General features: G+C 36.4%; 2 protein-coding genes across 2 annotated transcripts in view; both read left to right on the top strand.

Moving 5' to 3' along the window:
* The first annotated feature begins 14 nt into the window (after nt 1–14).
* LOC101738318 (uncharacterized) lies at nt 15–7,619 on the top strand. The gene is made up of 4 exons (XM_021352237.3): nt 15–1,399; nt 1,823–2,191; nt 2,482–2,576; nt 2,985–7,619. The coding sequence occupies exons 3-4, from the start codon at nt 2,487–2,489 to the stop codon at nt 4,764–4,766; spliced, it is 1,872 nt and encodes a 623-aa protein (XP_021207912.2). The 5' UTR covers nt 15–1,399; nt 1,823–2,191; nt 2,482–2,486; the 3' UTR covers nt 4,767–7,619.
* Nucleotides 7,620–7,889: 270 nt separating this feature from the next.
* The window catches only part of LOC100174824 (fez1), a 98,664-nt gene continuing 91,283 nt past the window's right edge, over nt 7,890–15,270 (top strand). The window contains 1 exon segment of the mRNA NM_001130878.1: nt 7,890–8,058. The gene's annotated coding sequence lies outside the window, so the exon portion shown is untranslated.

Here is a 15,270-nt window from a genome sequence, read left to right as displayed (position 1 = left end):
ATCTATGAAATTCAGTACGGCCTACTCTGAAGATACCTTTACCATGCAAGGTCTCAAATAAATTAAGTGTATAATCTATGGTGTAAGGCGTTAATTCACTGATTTTAGAAAATTGAGAGATAGGTAAAAGAAAAAAAAAGTTTTCACACGCTGTCTTGCACCCCGAGGTAGTGGTACAAAATCATAATGTCCATTGCTTTCTTTCTTATTGAATAATTACCACCACTGGTTGCTGTTTTGAATAACAAATGCTTTGTTATAATAAAATTCAAATATTGAATATAGCCTTCATACGAAGATTTCCAGAGCCATTTCTTTAAAGCAGTTACAGCCGGTATGTTCTCGTGACCTTCGCACGGTCTGGACTGGACAATAGTGCGCGCATAAAATCTAGAACCATTCAGTACTAACAACTCCGTTATAACCCGATTAATACTGCTCATTATTCACAGTAAAAGGCCAAAGACATGAATAAAAGATATAAGATTTAATGTAATAATCTCTCAATAAAATGGAGGTTCAGTTATATTTTTTCTCAAATTCCAAAAACCACGTTCAGAGAAAAATCTGGAGTTACACTACATTAACCCAATTGGTTAACCAAGCGCTTGAATTGAATTTGAATTTGAATTTGGTTAACCAAGCGCTCATGCCAACTATTCCAAGGCTATAGACTAGATTTTTTTTAAATATTCGGTTTGCAGGGTGGAAGAACTGTTAAATAATTTAATTGATAGCACATAGTTCGTTAATTTAATAAATATATAATTAATACAATTAATACTTTAAGCTTGGACCTTATTTATCAAATAAAATTGATACTGTAAATATTTTGAGTATAATTTAAAAAGTATGTAATACGACTTTCAGAGCATAGGTACGTGTGCATTACATAAAGAATAATAAAGATAATTTTAAATTTACCGCCTAACGTTTGCGACAAAAACTATTTAAGGCATTCAAAGAATGTCAATCGATAGGCAGCGGCTTGGCTCTGCCCCTGGCATTGCTGAAGTCCATGGGCGACGGTAACCACTCACCATCAGGTGGGCCGTATGCTCGTCTGCCTACAAGGGCAATAAAAAAAAAAAAAAAATATTAAAACTCATTGGTTACTTTGTGAATTGGATGACAATGTTTAGCCAATGGCTTATTTTGTCGAATCACAAGCTACAAAAGTCTTTACTACAGGTCGAAGAACGGCCATTTTGAATCGTGTTTGAAAATCTTCTCAATTTGATTGGTTATAAGACGACGTCATTCAAATTTTTGACGGAGCTGCGCAAAATAAATAATTTTTTGACTCTCACTCACTCGTTGCGGCTGCCATGTTTTTTTCATGTGGGGTGTGTGTATACTGATATAACATGATATTCTAACGTCGTTTAAATTATTACAGGTGAGTAATTTCCATTTTTTGTTGTATATTTCATGTGCCAACTCGGAAATTAATCGCACATACTTAGTGAAAGTGCATCATGTAACACTATCGCCTTCTTGTGAAATTGCAATAGTACCGTGGTCTTTATTACAATGACTCAGTACAACTACGATAAAATACGTTGGGTTTTTTGTTTGGAGGTTTGATATTTTATTTGGTAATATAATAAAGTTAGTGTAAATGTAGATTTTGGATAGTTTTTAATCTCGCCCTCAGTCGAATGACGTTTTGGCGCCATCGACATCGACCCATTTAGTATGGCGCACAGGGCCGCGGGCATTTATATGCCTAAATTCTTTGTGCGTATCCTAAATCTCAGCGATCTTTATGTGAAAATACCACACGTAACCTGTCGTACATAAAGAATGCTTGTATTTGCAGAAGTAAGGGGTGCACGAAGTGCGTTATTCGTTACTAGCTAGTGACAATGCGATTGCGAAAATATTAAGAGTCAAACGGTGCATCATATCGAGAATCGAAACACTAGCAAACAACAGGCCAAAGATATAAGCATGTATTAGTAACGAAGGACAAACAAAGGATCGATTTATACACACGGCCCACGGCGATAGTAAAATGGACTCACGAGATTTATGTGCGATGATGGTGTTTGATAACGACAGACACTATCAAGGGCAGGATGCGTAAACACAAGAGAGAGAGCAGGGCGATAGCCTGCGGGCCTGCCACGTCAAGATCACTTCAACACACTCCACACTTCATCATCTGATACCTACAGTCTGCATTCAGGTGAGCAAACCAATAATATAGCCCTAAGTAGAATGTCTCCAGCGATTCTATACTCACTTTACACTGGAATGTAGGTATTTTGGGTATTCCTAACATGGGAAGGAAATTTGTTTAAAACCAAACGTAAATTCATTATAATTTGTTTCCTTTCACATCATATTGCAAGAGATAGCTACAAAATACCCACTATTTGATAAGTAGCACTTGTGGAAAGATAATTAAGAGATAAATAGCTAATGATCATCAAATAAAGAAACAATTGACTAATGGTTATTTTTTCCCCTCTCAAGAGGCAATGCAGTGCTCAGTAACACTGGATAGTGACCATAACAGGGGGATTTTTAAAATGAAGAACTTTAACGATTATAAGAATCCTTACAGAAAGGTATACAGCATTTGTACATCAGTTTCACAATTTTTATAGGCAATGTTCCATGTAATTTGTTCTTAAAAATTTGGATTGTTGTGTCAAAATTATATCTACATGGACACACTTTATTAACGTGATTTCCAAAGTTAAAATATTGCCTATAAAATGATTGCACTTGTGTTCCTTTAATTATCGAACTGGTTTCGAGTAAAGTAATCTTCATTTGTTTGATTGTTTATGGTAAGGTTAGTTCTTATTTGCATTGTCATTCCGTGTATGAAGTGAGTTTTAGAGTAGTCCTTACGTTTTTGCCCTGACTATTTTCAATATAAAATGATTATATTTTTCTTTTGTCATACAAAGCCTTTTTTTTCAATCTGTTAATTAGTACTTTTGTCAAAACATAATTTTTTTTCTTTCCAGGAACACAATTTAGGAAACATTGTTGATCAGCTGTGTACTAGTCTCCAGGACATAAAAGATCACGAAGATTCTGTCATAGGTATGCCAACGTGTTCTATAGAACAAGCAGAGGCTGTACGTCAATATTACGCTGCATTTCCAGCTCTGAAGAAAGGGCAAGAGTCACCTTTGCAGTATTATCTGCCTCCACCTGCTTGGTGTCGTAAGACTGTCACTGAAGTCACAGCCAAAATGCAATGCGAATTGTCTCCGTCCAAGGATTGGAGCTTGAGGAATAAGAAGTTTGTGGGAAAAGAACGACGCAACTCTTACCACGGACAAAGAAGAAACAGAAAGAGGAGCAACGGTCACAATCGCTCTTTTGAAAGTAAGGACAGCTTGCCTGAGTGGGTTACATATGAGGGTGTTTGGGATATGGAGACCCAAGATCCAGTCAAAGAGTTTATTCGTGCCATAGCTCTTGATGAGGGATATGGCACTTGTGAAAACACCATCACTGATGACATCCGCAACAACAAACCACTTGATAATGCTGTACCTGATTGGGATGATGGACTTGACCTCGATACTGATTGGGTACTTGCTGATGATCTGGAGCCACGCACACTCTCGCCTGCCGATGAGGAGCTTTACGCCAAGTTCGAAGCGAAGTTTGATCGCAGCATTGAGGCTCTCTGGGATCAAAACACTCCAGATGATGAATACCAGGACCTACCGATCGACTTTCACGACCTCCTTTCTTCCCCATCCGACTTACCGCCACCCGAGAAGAAAAGTTTGCCAAAATCGTTCGAAAATTTAACGTTCGGTAGTGGGTCTTTGACTCTGCCCGTGGAAGCGGTAACTGAGCGTCTGCGACCCTTGCACATTGCCGACCCCGCACCCGCCGAGCTTGACTCCTTCGCACTCTACGAAGGTGAAGACATCTACGAGGCACTCGCCGCCGTCGCCGACACCATGCGCTCTTTCACCGCTATCAACCACAGCCGCGACACCAGCGGGTTCGTTGAAGTTCCGCCGAGGCGGGGCCGCGCCGTGCCGCCCCCCGCACCGTTGCCGCCCGCAGGCCCAGTGCGCGCGTCCGAGTCCGCCGCCCGGGAGGACCTGTTGACGTCGGCGCGTACGCACTTCCGCCCCATTCGGCGCGAGTCTGACGCGGAAGCACCACGCTATGTGGACGGCGATACGTTCGACATCCGCGGCGACCTCGACCCAGTGGAGGAGCGACGCAGTCCTCGCGGTGGCGTGTACGTGGCGGCCGAGCGGTACCTCGAGTACCGTGGCGCGTGCACCATCCGCTACGGTCGACTCAACCTGACAGCGGCGCAACGATGTCCCGACCTCGAGGAAGTCGGTCTCCGCTTGCGATTCCCTCTGCGGCAGCGTAACGCGGCTGTGCAGACGGAGCGCCTACTCGATTCAGCGTGGGAGTGCGAGGAGTGCGGGGCCGCAGCCAAGAAGATGCGCGGCGGCGATGAGCGTGTGTGGGGCGAAGCGCGCGCCTGCACTGCGTGTAGCGCCCGGGCCGCGCCCTCCGCGCCGCCGCCGCCTCCCCTGCACGCCGACCTGTCTCGTGAGTGGGAGGAGCTGCTGTCGGACATCAGCGCGGCGCACGCGCGCTACGCGGCCGGCGAGCCGGAGCCGGACGAGCCAGAAGAGAGCCCACGTGACCGTAAGCGTCGTCACAGTGCAGCGCTGCGGTGTGCGCCGGCGTGCACGCACCCGCACGCGCGCTTCCTGGCGTGCTGTGCGCTGGCGCTGGACCGGCCCCTCACGCGCTAGTGCTGTCCCGCCGTCCCGTGCCCCAGTTGGCCTCACCTCGTCTCGCCGCATCGCTCCTTCGTTTTTTCAGAATAAATTTGTGAGCGGTGATTCCGGTAGTCCGATATGTGTCATGAAAGTAGACATAATAACGATAGAATAGCTTAAAGAGGAGCCTCGAGCTTAGTTTTCGAGAGAATAGTGACGACAGGCGCGGAAATTCCCGTCTTAGATATCGAGGGGAAGAAAGTGTATCTTAATTTTAGTTAATGATTTCTTGTAAAAAATGCAATTGTAGGATTTTAAGTAAAATGTTCTCGCTTCGTTTTCTTGGTATGTTTTGGTGTTATTTTAACGAAGTTATGAAATTTACTTTTCAAATGACCGTTTTTCTGACAAATTGGATTTACATTTCAATTAAAATGACAAAAATCTAACTAAGCGATAACATTTCACTTAGAATGTTAGGACGATTCTTATATTATTCTCACAATATCGTCCCGATTATTTTAATTTGTTAATATAAATCTAGTTAGAACACTTAATATTATTTTTGTTATGTTTCAATATGGTTTTCGGCAAACTAAATTCCATTTTTTTTTTCAAAAAAATTGTTCTGTTTGTGTTATAAAAAGTTATAAATTTATACACGGATCTGTCTGCAGATGAATAAGCGCATTTCTGACTCCACTATAAGTCAAAATGGGTTGTGTTGTGCGCACTGCACTTTCAGTTGACCAGCGCAATATTAAAGAGCATTCTGTGGAGCATTTCGATAATTATTTTGGGGTGCTGAGCAAAATTTATTATACCGATCAAACATCTTGAGTTGACTTAAGGAATGCGCTTCGCCGTGTCCGCGGTCCGCGATATGTTTACGGAAAGCTGCGGACCTTTTAATGGTTCGTCCAGTTTCTTATGTTAATGCAGCGTAGTTTTATTGAATGGCTGCATCATGTAAATGTAGGAGGTGTTAGTGTTTCGAGAAGTGGTAAATAGGACGTTGAACAGTATAGGAAGTGCCGGTGTGAACTTTACCGTTCGAGTCCCGGATCGCGATGTTTGCTCGCTTCATTTGTTCAAATACCGTCCGCGTCTGGGACTAAGGACGTTGTAACATAATTTACAGCTCATCATGTGGATTGTAACAGTTTATGTAGCCGTAACTGTTATTATAGTTCATATAAAGCGTAAAATGTGTATATTATATTTTGTTATATTTTCATTATGTACCGGAACGTCGGGCCTAACGATTTTCGGTCGATTGATAGTGGGAAATCGACATCTCAAGACTTCGCTTGAGTCGATTTCCGACATTTAATCCGTTCCACTTGTATTTTATTTTAAAAGTCTTTCATAGTTATTGTTGCAATTTCATAAAAAAAACATGCATATTTTATTTTGTGTCGTGTTTTATATATATTTTTTCTGTAGTGTGATTTACTTCAGTTTGTAATTATTCAAATATGAAAAAAAAAACAAAAAAATACAAAAATTCATTGCAACACTTGAGATATTATGTATATAGTATTTTATTTAGTACATATTCGGTGAATTCAATGTATAGTAATATTCTTTAATTTTATATATATACTTAAATTCATTTCTTGCATTTAACATATGAACTATTCTTCAAACATTCATTTGAAGAATAGTTCATGTGTTGAGTAAATTATATTATGTACCATTTAATTGTTTTCTAACATTTTCTCATTAGTGCGGTTGGGTATATTTTAAACTCATAATTCATATTTCATTTTTGTCAAATAATGTCATATCCAATTATTTTTGTTTTTGTCATAAGTTCTTACTATATTTGTACTTATTGCATTAACGATATTCGCTAAAGAATTACATCTTGAAAAAATTAAAAAATCCAAAAAAAAAATCAAGTTCGTACTATATTATGTTTGGCAATCGATCAATCGTAATATAAAATACTATTTTGAACTATCATTGATCCGAAACATCTAAGGATACGTTTTTGACAAAATTGTCAAGAAATTAAGTCTGCATTAGTATTGGTAGAGGGGACAAACTAACATCTGGGTGGGGAACACCATTCTATTGCAGACTTAATAAGTAACACGATGTAAATAAGCCCATCAGACATTGCCGAAATTTTTGATCAAAAATTATAATGTGTATTGGGGTTATTTATAACGAAGTTAGCATTATTCAATACACTTGATCATTGTAATTTTAGAATCTGACATCCTTATCAGTGACAAGTGTAATGAAAGTTAGTTGTCCCCTAAATTTTTTTTCTCTTATTTGTAAGCCACATGATTACTAGTAAGTGGCAAATGAGCTTTTCTTCTGTATGTAATGTAAAGGTTATTCCAATATAATCAACTTTTAAATTTGCGTGTATCTGAAATCTTCATTAAAAAAAAAACAAATTTCATTTGTGAAAACAAAATTAACACAAAAATAAGTTTGGACACGTAGCAAAGTCAGCACACGAAAAATTTGCCTGTAGTTTAACAAGATTTTTAGCTATCACGACTGTAACAAGTGGGCCTGTAACCGATCGACGTTGGTTACATGCGCGTTTGCTTTGAATTTCAAATTATATGTAATTTTTGTAAACTGGAAATGAGTAGTCTTTCAAATTTAAATCTATCGCCGGGGTAGGAGCCAGTGAAGGGATTTCGCGTTTTAGTATTTCAAACCAAAAAACGTACCTGTTAAATTCTCGTCTAAAGTAATTGGACCTTATTTTGCTTTTGTAAAAATTGTAAAACTAGCTAATAAATCATTTAAGTTTAGTTTAGATGTTATCCCTGAAAATAGTTACCATTTGCCTAATCATTAGGTTGTGCTCGCTACTCTGGTTCTTGCCACCAATGAAAATAAAAATATACATCCAAATTGTTTTTTTTATTTTTTACCTTTTCCTATTTTAGATTACTCGAGTTCTTGAAGTTGAAGTGACATTAGGGCCTAAATGGGTAGGACAGGGGTTTCAAAATGTAAATTAGAATAAAAATAAGATGTGGGCGAAGCTGTAGTCGCTTCACTCTAAATCAAACTCACGAGCCTAATATTTGCGTCTCTTTCGTTTGGGTCAGCGAGAACGAGAAAACACCATACAAAAACCACAGTTTACACTTTCATCCATTGAAATGCACGCGGTGCTTCATAAGGAGTGTGACGCCGTTCAAAATACTCGTGAACTGTCCGGTCAGATACAAATAATAATTTCAAAAGTAAACGAATAGTGCAACGAACTGACTTTGTGATAAGTGTCTTTCTTGCAAGCCTAATTGTATGTGAAGCGATACCGGTTTATTTTATTTTGAACAGAAAGGTAAGGATTTACATTTTTATTTAATAGGTATTTAACTACAAGTGCAGTGAAAAAAAATACTTTACTTAAACATAAAGCTTACAATCGCATCAAACGAAACCTATAATATTCCAGTTAATATTTTTAATTGTAGCCAGGCTTTAAATTGAATAAATTAACTGTAAACTTGCCATTATTACAAATGTTAGATCGATTAAATTATGATTTCATTATTGTATCATTAAATAGACAATACATCAGTTTTAGATCTGTTAGGTTTATATCACTTTATTGTAAAAATATTAGAAATCTTAAAACAGCATGTTCGCGAGTATAGCCTAGCAGCTTCCATCATCCTCGTTTCCGTATATGGTACTACAGAAACTTTTAGACACCTTTTGGTTTTAGACTTTTTTGCCTTCATCCTAAACTTGATACCAACATTTTAAAATGTCTGCCAATATTAAACTGTAAATCCGAATTGTACTGTTTTAATTTAACAAGATTACCTAAATAAGATATTTCTAAATACGGGTCGTTAAAAAGAACTTTTAGTCAGACTTTCAAAAAGCACTTCGATAACTTTTATTTGTTTCACAGCTAATATGGGTAGGTTAGTACTTACTGAAATAAAGTAGGTATTCAAATAAATTATTTTGGGCTAGACAAATACCTAATAGCAGATGAATATCAAAAAGGATTCCAAATGTCTTATTGTCGAGCAATATTTTGTCCTGCCTCAAAATCCAAGTTAACTGAGTAGTACGCAAGAGTTTAGAAGTAAACAGAATGACCATTAGATAAAAGATTATTAAAGCTAAAATTTAATTCATATGTGTAACCAAATAGCACTTACTAATACACTCAAATCCAGTCACACGTGTTGCCAAGGCTAGATCTAGATTCGTTTCTAAGGCGACTAGCTGGTGTCCTGGGTACTATTGTTAACGTCTCGCTCGAATATGTCTCACTGACATATTGTACAGGCTGATTTATTATTCTCATTTCATATAATTGATACAAGCTAGCCTATTGTCAAAGTAGGTACTCAAAGATTTGAACTTTAACGCTGTAATTATTTGCGGAGTGCTGATATAAATATTTTGAAATACATATACTTAAACTAGAATTCTTCTTCGGCTTTAAATTTATTGTATCTGTGTGTTTTAAGCAAAATACCGTTAACGATGTTTTTATTAGGAAGTTACAACAATAATCTCTATGGTTCTTAAGTTAAATCAGCTTCGTAAACAGGACTTCGATGTAAGTAGTGACATGCATGGCCCCTAGCACAAATCAATGAGGCTTATTAGTAGGCCTAGATCATACGATAGCCGCGCAAGTCCGTCGTCTCCTATCACACGGCCAAGTTCTATAATTACTGGTCTTTTTATTGGTCCATTGTCCACTATACGCTATAAACACAGACATGCCTCATGAGAAGTTATTCGAGATCTGAGATACCGATTCGATTGTTATTTATGGATAGAAACCGGATATACCCACATTGCCTTAATCCAAAGATAAACGTTATTTTAAAGAATACATTGCACACGTTTCATTGGCGTTATAAACAGCAAATAAATAACAAATTTTGTATTTATTTGAGATTGTCACTTAAATATATTTTTAATGACTATTGTACAATTAGTCTACATATAGGGATACCTTTTTGTCCAGTTGCGGACATTCATTGTCGATGTAGTAATTAAAAAAAAAAGGAATGGTAACAATCATCTAAGTAAATTATTATAGAAATTGTTTTCTGTTGATTTTTCTTTGTATTTAAAAATCATAGAAGTCAAGAGAAAGCAAATCAAGGAGCCTCAGCTACTGAAATCTAATGTGTCTGCAATTGTAGACATCACCATCTTCCGTATATTTACCGCTAAGCAACCATATCTAAGTACACATGTACGTTTTTGTTCAATAGGTAGGGCAAGCATAAACCCTAAGCAATTGTGAGAGATTCCTGGTTCCCTACTAAACATCGTATTTTCATCCCCTCCTAATTTTTATCTTTGATACGCATGGTGTTCTAAGTACTGCTGAATTGTTATCACCGTCATGCCTTTTCGGCCACGGATTGACGATAATCCGAGACGATAATAATTTGGAAACAAAATGCTACAGGTACTCAATTTTAGATGTTCTATTAAATACTATAATGTAGATTGACATCTGAATAGTAGGAGATCAAAGATCTTGTCTACAATTTGTAAGAGCCATTCTTATTCTTGTCAAGTAAACAGCCCATCTATTTCACAGGCGATATCTTCTCGATGTTATCTTGGTACCTAAGACGGCGAGAACAAAAGCCCTCTTGTGCAAGAAGCTCGTGTTTTGGGCATTACTAAGTATTCCTTGCGACCTCGAGAGGGTATCCTTTCACCAATAGGATTAAGTGGTTACGTCAGTAAAGAGGCCGCGTGATTTATGACTTGGTTTTTAGTGTTTGTAATGAAATGTGTGCTTTTGTAAGTAAATGATTCGGAATTATCTGTTCATTTTAGCCGGTATATTTGTTGTTGCTCACAATAGGACTTACTGTTATTGCTACTTGTAAACGACTTGGAGTCGCTTGCCACACGACTATCAAATTTTGTTTTGTTCGAAGTCATTTTCCAATACATCCAAATTAGAAATAATTTTGGTTTCTACTACGGAAAATTATAGTAATCTTCGTATAATAATAATAAGTTTTATTTCTTAATTTCTACCCCTTATCTTAAGACTGGAAGCAATGAAAAAAAAATTATAAACCCGACTCGTTTTTTCAAAAAACATGACAAACCGATTCATAGAATTTAACAGAGTAATTTCGTTTATTCACCAAAATGGCTACAAGACATTTGAACAGATAGTCGACATTTACGAACTTAAAGAACAAATTATCAAATGTATATTTATTACTTGGCCATCGAATTGACTCGAACATAATAATTTACTTGTAGTCGCATTACTTACATAATATTACGTACTTAGCCATAAACGAGACATTAAAAGTCAAAACTCACGATTCGGATGCCACAGTCGCCATATTGTTTTCAGATAATACCGTCTGACTCTACAGGGGAATGACTCACGAATCACGATAGCTGGATACATCACAATTTACTCCCTTTGTCAATTCCGACGATGTTATGCTTCTAATATTTTTTTTATCTAACTGTATTTTTATTTTCGTTCGGCTCTTTTGATACATAAATGCTAAAATGTAAATGTTAGTGAATTTCTTTGATTATTTTATTTTCGAATCGATTTTATTAATAGCCAGCGGATATGTACAACAAATGTAAATGTAGGTAACATGACAATAAAATTATTTTATGTTTAGTGTAGGTATTTTTTTCAATCAATGTTTAAGCAGCGGCTTGTGGTTATAAATTAGTCTGTAACATGTTACAGAGAGTCTGAACCCGGCAATTTCGATCACTTGATTGTTGATAATGAACCAGCTTAATGACTTTATATTAATGCTTGTTGAGAAATGAGATGTAATTGGTGTCTGAAATGCTATTTAAAATACTTATGTACACTAACTCTGTACCCGCGGGTTTGATTTTAACTTTCATATAAATTTTAAATTAGAAATTGTTATGTCGTGATGATGAAATTAATTAGACCTTCTAGAGTAAAACTATGTAATATGTAATCATGTAGATTCGATAAAGATGAAAAATTCACGTTAGAAGTAGTTATAAATGGAATTAAACATAGATGCCAACAGATATAGCACATCAATCTGCGTTCTAATGAAACTACGGTGTTTGTTCAGAATGTTATTCTCACGGTGCGCCACCTGCGTGCCGATGTACCGAGATAACTGCTTATTTATCACCTATCTGAACCCTCCCGCCGGCGACCACCGCGGTAGTGCCGGCGTCTTTACAGCCCACGGGGACATCACCATCTGTGGATTCAACGGACGGTATAAAAAGATAAAAATTAGACATCGTAGTGTTCAATAGCCATAAAGTCTGTTACGTTATGGATTTCGTTTCAAAATGCTGAGTCTGGTTTCGATTTCAGAGTTATTTATATGTTTCTGTAACGATATTTTTATATAATTATAGATATAATTTTATGTTTTCATTACAGTAAGTACAAAGAGAGATAAACGCGTCAGAAATACGCGAAACATTTTATAGTTTAATTGTTTCTGAACGTGCTTTCGTTATGTTCTATTAATATAGAGTTAGTTAGGAAATTAACCACGATTTAGATTTGACTGTGCCCAAATCGGTCCTGTTCCGTTTCGTGTGGGAGTCAGATATGCACGAAACACACATTATTTTCTGGTGATTTACTATTAATTGAATTTCAGCAATTGATCTATAAATGATTCCGGATAGCGTGTAACGAACAACGCGTGTAATAATTTCATTATGGTTTTATTTATCGCAAGTCGCTCGGACAGCTTGCGATCGTGAAAATGGCTTGAGACTGAGAACTGTGTTTTCAGTTTTCAGAAAATAACGGTCAGAGGCTATAGGTATATGTATGTAAATTATACTAACCGTTACAAACGGCTTTGCCCGCGTGGTCAAGGAAAAGTGACGTGTTTCCCGTGGGAAAGAAATATTTTTTCAGGATAAAAGGTAGCCTATAATGTCACATTCCTGACCTAATAATATCATTTTAAAAAACCATGTCACTCTGTTGCCTCGTTTCGATGTGAAAGAAGGACAAACAAACAAAAAAAACACTTTCTCATTTATGATATTATAGTTAGGTATGCAAGTATGGATATGGATTAAAAGAATATGTGTTTATTTATTGTTATATACGACTAGATTAGATTCGAAGATGTTGATATAGCGTTACACGATCTTCTTCAAGCTACCCCTGTTTCCTCCTCATCTTGAATAGGTATTCGCGGTTTCTGTTCCACCGTCTTGCTTAATTCTTTATTAGAATGCGTTTCGGTTTGAAGGATTTTAATGAAATCAAATTTTCGACCTTACATCTTATGGTGCACGGCGGTAATGAGATGGGGGAAACTATGATTAAAATTTTATTATTTTTATAGATCAAAAGCTCTAAAAAAAGAAACGCAGGCTACTTATCGTGGTTCTTAATTCTTCTTCTTGTAATATAGAGTCATTTAATTATGTGCTGAGTGTGTGTGTGTGTGTGTGTGTGTTTACTAAGTTTAGTAGTTTTTTTATTGCTCTGGATGGGTAGCCCACTGCTCGTAATGTGGATACTGCCACCGTTAACTGGGGCCGACAGCATGATGGTGCCAAACAGTGGACACTCACATTATTTAGTATATATATGCATGTATGATTACATAAATATTTTCCTGTTTTTTTTGAGGTTAAGGTTTAAAAAAAACAATTTTTCTTAGTTTATCTATAAAAGTGTATACCTACATAGCTTTAAAACTTTAAATGAATACCAAATAAGTACTTTCGTTAAACAATTGAAATGGTTTTAATATGAGTGGTCAATAAAAATATTTAATAGGCATTGTGTTAAAACTGTGCGCTTAACACAGTTAATATAACGGCTTCAAAAGTTCTATGTTTCGTAAAATAGTTTCATGTATTAATAAAATAAATTATGATCGCCGGTAATTCTACATTTATTTACCTGTTTAATATTATTAGGTGAAGTTATGAACTATGAAGTTATTGTTTTACTGTACAGGTCATTTAAAACGTAAGTTATATATGGCTGGCAATGAATTCTTAATTCAAATGAAATTTATTTTATAGATATGGAATTATTTTTTTAAATTCAGTAATTTGTTTATTAATTGGTGTGTTTCTTAAAGTCAATAACTACGAACTAAATGCAATAGTGTAAGCTGGCAATACTCAATTTACCGCTGAGTTAATAGCAGCTTACAACGCCGACGTTAGCATCAAAATAATATTAGTCAATTTGCAACAAACTGCAAGGTAAAAAAAACTTGATAAGTGGGTACCACACGAACTGAACAAAAGGATTTTGAACCGGCATTGTCGCTTGTGTTGAAAAATGTATAATATTATTCAGGCAATGCCCAAACCGAAAACTTAATAATAAAAAACTCATAAACTCATGTTCACTGTTACAATTAAAATAATTTTTTTTGCCAAATGGCACCAGTTTGTACAACTTCTTGGCAGGGAAAATCTGAACAAAATGCCTCTGAAGAGAGTGTTTGCACATCCGAACATCTTCAGGAAGGGCAATGAAAAATTAACACTGCCTTGGCAGAGACACCATGAATGCATATTTTCATTAATAGAAGTAAAAATATTTATAAAAAAATACTAGAACTTTCTGTATTCTTAACATCATTTCATAGGTAAAGACCTAATATTTCATTTATAGGTGTTTATGAATTGGTGTGGTTCGCGGATTTAACAAATTTATAATTATAATTTTACTGATAATTCTAATATTAACTGTAATTCTGACTTCTATTGATAATTTAATGAAATAGAATTTAATGATATAGGTTTGTCACTTTTACGTCACTATTGGGTCATAGGCTATCTTTCTGTGAAAATCGAATCTAACGCTTGCTCCGTCACCGTGCAAAAAAAAAGTATAAACCAACAAACCACTTTCGAAAGATAATTTATAACACTATTATACGTTTATTGTTTTATTTCAGTCATTTAAATTAAATTAGATTATCCCCTTTCTAGCGGCAAATGTAATGTCAATACAGTCAACCTACTTAATGTGATTCTTTTAATAAAATTAAATATGCTGTAAATCCGGACAGATATATTTAAGATAAAGAAACTTATCACAGTACCTATCTATCTATCGATTAGACCGGTCTGAGATACCGCACTATGTCAATAAAACAAGGTCAATTTTGTTCATCGTCGGTCTGAGGTCACTGTTCTGTTATTATGGAATATATGATGAAATAAATGAAATTTAAATAGGCACTAAAACATCATTGTATCCGTCAAAATAATTACGATTTCGTTGTTCTGTGAAGGGTCGCTTTTAATTGTCGATTTGTTAACAATTCCTATTCGAAAATGTGTCAGATTGTTGAAGTTATATTTCTTTAGGCGTGTTATGAAAAATAGATGAGAGTGAAATTTTACGATGCGCGCGCACCGTGACACAAAATTAACAGAATGAAGTTGCCCACTAAATGGCTCATTACAATAGGACCGACGTAAGTTGGCGAATCTGAATATACCCGCAGGTGAACTTTCCGAACCGTACCGAGAATTACCGAATTTATACGATGTCAAGAAAAGGGATGTCCAA

This window comes from Bombyx mori, chromosome 23 (assembly GCF_030269925.1).
Source record: "Bombyx mori chromosome 23, ASM3026992v2".
Taxonomy (NCBI): domain Eukaryota; kingdom Metazoa; phylum Arthropoda; class Insecta; order Lepidoptera; family Bombycidae; genus Bombyx; species Bombyx mori.
The sequence above is the reverse complement of the archived record's forward strand: the minus strand, read 5'-3'. Positions and strand labels throughout refer to the sequence as shown.